We start from the raw sequence: 6252 nt of genomic DNA on the forward strand, positions 1-6252 counted from the left end.
GTTTAGTTTTGTCGTCGTCGTCGTCGTCTTTTTATAGAAACGAAATCTCGAACGATCAAAAAACGGAAATGAAGTAATCGATTAGACAAACGTATACGAATAATTAAATCTCTTAATGTTAATAATAAAATTACTATCTAATGCCACGGTAAAATTATCCGTTGAAAAAAAAAAAATTTTAACGTCCGGGAAAAGCAAATGTTTAAATTATTTTCAAATGTCATTCGTGTTTACACGCATTTATAAATCCGAAACTTTTGATTAATTCAAAGGAAACAAAAAAAAAAAAATGTAATTAACAAAATGGCGTCGGTAATTATAATTACACCGGCCGTATTATTTAATGAACATTTTTTAATATTTTTTTTTTTAGAAAACCAAAACGTCGATAGCCGTAAAAAAAAAATCATTTTATATCTCGTAACGACAGCTATCTTAAAGTAAGTAATAAATTCTTTTATAAAAAATTATTTCTCCCCCCAGTACCCAGTCACCCAACCCCCCCACGTAATCAATTGATTAATAAAAATCATTTTTTTTGATAATTTTTTGTTTACGGAAACGTATCGTAAATTTTAAAATCAATTAAAATAAAACGAAGGAACGAATGGTCCAGGGATGCTGCATTTTAATAGTGATGATGATGATGAGATGAGCATTAAAAAGACCTCCCCGATCGCGTGTGTACCTCCCACGAGGTAAAAGTTTAAAAATTTTCTTCTTTTTTTTCCCTTTTACTTGGTAATTAAACCTTTGAGAACATGAAAAAGACAGAAAAATTTAATTAAATTGAATAACTTTGAACATAAGTTTAAAATAAGAAAATAGTCATCTTACAATTCGATTTTCGATAAAAAAAAATTGATTTTGACGTTAAAACGGGGGTTTAAAAAAATTTGAATTTATAATATTTATTAAACTTTATCGTTTTGGCGGGAAATGTATAACGGAAAGAAAGGGAGGGGGTAGGTAGGAGGAGGTTTTTTTGTTTTATATATATATATATCGTCTGCTCGTGGCAACATCTGTTTTTTTTCTCAAGCAATCATTTTCAAATCGTAATCCAAGAGTTTTTTTTCTTTATGCCCTCGTTTTTAATAGTGTTCGCTGGAATTTTTTTTCCGTTTTTGTTTTTGTTTGTTTTGCTACATTTTGAAATTTTTATTTATTTATTTTTTTTTTTTTAAAGAAAAACGTTATTAAAACGACATCGTCATCGTCTTTGCTTATTGTTATTATTGTTATGCGCGCGAATCGTATACGATAATGCAAAGCGATAAAAAAAAAAAAAACAAAAAATAACACACACACACATATATATATATATATATATATATAAAAATTTATTTGTTTGTTTGTTTTTCCAAATCCTTTTCCGAATGATAATACGATTTATAATAATAATAATAATAATACTAATAAAATAAATAAATAAATAAAAATCGGTCTAAATCGAACTATATGAGGGCGTAACTCAAACCAAAAATTCAAAAAAAAAATTTCTATTACGTAAATATCGTTAATAATAATAATAGTGTGATAAATTTTTAAAAAATGTTAAATCCCAACGAATAAAAATAAATTTTCGCAATGAAAACGACAGGAAAAATTTTTTTTTTCAAACAAACACAATAAAATAAAAATTTACTGCAAAAGATTTTATAACAATTAACGCTAAAAAAAAAAATAAATAAAAATTTTTTTTTTTTTAAATTGCAATAAAAAAACCTTTCAGGTTCATTCGACCGAAACAAAATACGATATTGCTTTACCTTTCGTGACAATGTTAACTCCATCAATAAAAAAAAAAGGTAGATAAAAGATTTAAAAAAAAAAAAAAAAAAAAAATAGATATATGTAGATAGATAGATAGATGAGAAGAGAAAATATATATACATTTTGTTTTTGTTTTTTTTCCCCCATCGTTTTAAAATGATTTTTTTTTTTTTACATTCGACAAACGACGTTTAATCGATGAATTTTTATTGTATTATTATAAAACACGAATGTACAAATAATCAGGAAAACAAACGACAAACAAACAAACGATCATCGTTTACTTTACGTTGATTTTTATTTTTTCAAATCGAAGATGATCAGATATTATTTATTTATTTGTTATCAATACAAAAATTTTCTCTCTTCTTCTCTCTCTCTCACCCCCTCTCACTTTTCCTCATCTCCTCCCCCTACCCCTCTCCCTCTTTTTCACTCACACATTCAAACAAAATCTTTTTTTTCGTTTGTTCGAAATTTAAAACGATGCGGTCATTTTGACGCATTAACGGTTATTTTATTTGGTTACCACCACCCTCCCTCCTCCTCCTCTTCCCCCCTTCGAAAAATAATAATAATAATAATAATAATAACAATGATAAACTTAATTAATCGTATATATTAATCGTACGTCAACATTGTCATTGGCACCACTCATAATGGCGATCGTTTTTTTTAATCTCACCCTAAAAAAAATTATTCCGACATTATGTTTTCCTTATAAAAACCCGTCAATTTAAATTTAAAATTTAAATTTTTATCACCAGAAAGAAAAAATTATCAACGAAAACGATTCAATATATATATTTATTCTGTGAAAATAAAAACAAAAAAACGAACAACAACCCGAATAATAATAATAATAATAATCATTTGTACGTTTAATTAACCTTTTTTTATTAACGAAATTAATGGTGATAATAATAATAATAAAAATCATACTTTAAATCGATATTTAAAATTATGATGATAAATAAAATAAAATTTAAATTTACACTTAAATTATTATCATTATCGTTGCGATGCGTTTATCGAAACCTTTTGAAACCCTTAACAAACTTTTTTGTTTTTATTTATGATGACGTTTGTTCGATATATCGAAAGTCAAATCATAGAGTCGATAACAAAAAATTTGTATGAGATCGATTCGGTTAGTTAAAATAAAAAGAAATTTTCCCTTTTTTTTTTTCTTTCGTAAATATTTATTGTTATCCGAATAATAATAATGATAATGATAATAATAATAATTTTTTTTTTAAAAGCGTCCATTAAGTTCGAGTGCGATGAACTAGTACGAATGAATTTAATGGAAACCATTTTTTGTTGTTGTTGTTGTTTTAACGTTAAAAAAAAAAAGAAAATTCAAAATGTCGTCGATATTGAAATAATAAAATCAAACGAGTTTTTTTTTTTTTTTAAAAATAATAATTGAAAAAAATTTTGCGGCGATTTTTGTTTGCTGTTGTTCTCGATTGGTTGTTCGACAACAACAACAACAACAAAATTTTTTTTTTTTTGTAAAAATAATTGCAATCGTATACCTAAATCAATTTTTTTAACCTCTTCCCAGTTTTTTGTTTAATTAAAAAATCCTTTATTATTATTATTATTACTGAATCGAAATTATTTACACGTTTTTTTTTTGATTTTTGATTTTTCCCGATTTGATTTTATTTAAACAAAATAATAATAATAATAATAATAATAATAATAATAATAATGCGTGAAATAAAAACGTTATCGTAAATTTTCTTGTTGTTGTTGTTGGAAGGAATAATATTATGATAAAATTTTCTTTGATACGTTTAAGAATAAAAAGATAAATCGTGGGAATAATTCTAAGTCCACGATTCTTTTTTTTTTTAAATTTTCGTCATGATTGAGAAAACGATATCGTACCTGATTACACGTTCGTTTCATTTTTTTCCCTTTCCATTCTTTTTCTCGAAAACAAAAACAATTTAAATTGAAAAAAAAGGAAAGGGGGAAAAAAAAGAAAAAAAACCCGGAAAAAGAAAATCAAAAAATAATAATAATGATGACGATGATGATAGAGATGATAATGATGATGATGATAATGATATATATTTTTTTTCTATTTAGTAAAAAACTAAATAAGTTAAAAATCAATAATAATCCAAATATTGAAAAAAAAAATGATGGAAAAGTTAAAAAAAAAGTGAAATTGACACTTTAGAGCGCTTTTATAGAATTTTTTTTTTTTTTTTCAAAAATAAAAATAAAAATATAAAAAAAAAAAAAGGAAAAGTTTTTAATTTAATTTTATTATTATTATTATTATTATTATCATTATTTTTCTTATTCTTCTGCTTCCTTCTTTTAGAAGCAAAAAAAAAAAAAACTCATATTGATTTGATTAGTTTAAAAGTTTTTTTTATGGTTCGCCGAACTTTTTATTATATTCAATTTAAATTTTTCCTTCCCCTCCCTACCTCCCCCCTTCTCCTCCCCCTGGGGATTTATTTACGGTAATGTAAAAAAAGAAAATCTCATTAAAAATAATCAAAAAAAAAAAAAAAAATGAAAGAAACAAATGAAATTCCTTGATGTAAGCAAAAAAAAAAAAAGAAAAATTTATTTTATTCCGATTTAACCGACAGAAAATTATTATCATTATCATCACTAAAAAAAATTATTATTATTATAATTTCGAGTCGAGTGTAAATTATTATTATTATTATTTTTCGGTAAATTCATTCTCAGCAACAGCAAAAAATTAAAGTTTAACCGCAGCAAAAAATACCTGCAAACTTTCTCATTTTGCGACAAAAATTTTATTTATTAAAATTCGATTAAAACACCATCGAAAAATTTATTATTATTATTATTATTATCATCATTATTATTTATTTTTGCTATCGTAACGCGATGGAAACTATAGGAACGTTTTAAAAATCTTTCGTTAACAAAAAAAAAAAAAACTTTTCCCCCCATTCTTTAAAAATATATATTAAAATTTTGTTATTTTTTATTGTTTTTTTTTTTAGTAGTAGCAGAAGACAAATTTTTTTTTTGAAAAAAGAAAAGAAGAGGGAGGATGAGAGGGGAAAGAGAGAGAGATGTAAAAAGCATACCTGACTCATGTAAGATTTAACAAATTCCATTGATTGCTCTAACGCGTATGTGTCACTGCTACACGAATCTAATATAAGAGCTCCTAGTGACACGTTCGGTAATATCGTTGGATCTTTATTTATTTTGTCCATCGCATACAACATGGCCTCGAGCCTTTGTATGCCTTTTTCTTCTTTTACGGCACCGCATTTTCCGTTACGTTGTTCGTGCATTGGAAATATACCACCGAGTATCAAATCACCGGATATTCGAATTCTTTTACCGGAATCATTTTGTAAAAATTGACACTTGACCGTTGATGACGTTATCAACAATAGGAAAACAATTACGTGTAAAATGTTTTTATTTACGATAATAATACTACTACTATTCATTCGATAAAACATGACGAAATTTTAATTATTATTATTACTATTACTATTAATAATATTTTTATTTTATTTTTTTTATCGTTTACATTTGATTATATTTAATGATTTTTTTACCGACGTATAATATTTTAATATCGATTCAATTGATAATAATAATAAAAACATAAACAACATGGCGGAAAATAAAATAATAATAATAAAAAAAAATTATTAATTATAATGATTTACGCGTTCAAACGAAAAAAAAGAAAACACGATCGGCTATCTTTTTCTTTCTTATTATATCCCGTTTTATCCCGTTTTTTGTTTTTTATCATTTCGTTTATTATTATTATTATTATTATTATTATTATTATTATTATACCGATAAATTGGTTTTCATTCTATCGGAATCCGTTCGGGAAAGCATTTAATTTTTGCGGCGCGAAACAACCGACTAAACCCAAGCTGTTGGTTACATTTTATTCGGAGAATGCGCGAACCGAACGCTTGCGTCTTCACACTTTTCTCATTAAAACGATTTTTTATAATAAATTTTTCTCTTTTTGCAAACGTCCACGTATTAATAATAATAATAATAATAATAATAATAATAATAATGATGATGATGATGATGAATAATAATATTAATAATTTCATCGTTCGACATCCCATTCAAAAAATAAAAAATAAATAAATACGTATATATTTATGTAATAAACAAAGATACTCTTCATTGAAAAAGGACGCCATTTTGTGTGCGTGTGTGCGTGTGTATGCGTGCGTGTGTTCGTGCGTTCGTTCGTGCGTTCATCGAATTTGATATTAAAAGAAAAAAATCACTTCTTACTTAGTCCACTGGGACGAAATAATTTCTTTTTCTCGGTTTTTGATTTTTAAGTTAATTTACCCAAGGGTGACATTAGTAGAATCCGTTAAGTGATTCATGGGTTAAAGGTCAAATTGATTTTATTTTATCAATTGCAATAAAAATCATTTCATTATTATTTTATCCAATTGGCAAATTCGT

At 25.4% G+C, this 6252-nt stretch overlaps 1 protein-coding gene across 1 annotated transcript in view; it reads right to left on the minus strand.

The window, feature by feature from the left end:
• Phum_PHUM032850 (metabotropic glutamate receptor 4, 6, 7, putative) overlaps positions 1-5258 on the minus strand; it is a gene marked incomplete at both ends in the record, with an annotated part of 65910 nt that extends 60652 nt beyond the window's left edge. Inside the window, one exon of the mRNA XM_002423005.1 lies at positions 4872-5258. Within this exon, the coding sequence (XP_002423050.1) occupies positions 4872-5258 (387 nt within the window). The remainder of the gene's footprint in view (positions 1-4871) is intronic.
• Positions 5259-6252: the final 994 nt, after the last annotated feature.

The sequence above is a fragment of the Pediculus humanus genome, genomic scaffold (assembly GCF_000006295.1).
Source record: "Pediculus humanus corporis 1103172107383 genomic scaffold, whole genome shotgun sequence".
In the NCBI taxonomy this organism is placed as follows: domain Eukaryota; kingdom Metazoa; phylum Arthropoda; class Insecta; order Psocodea; family Pediculidae; genus Pediculus; species Pediculus humanus.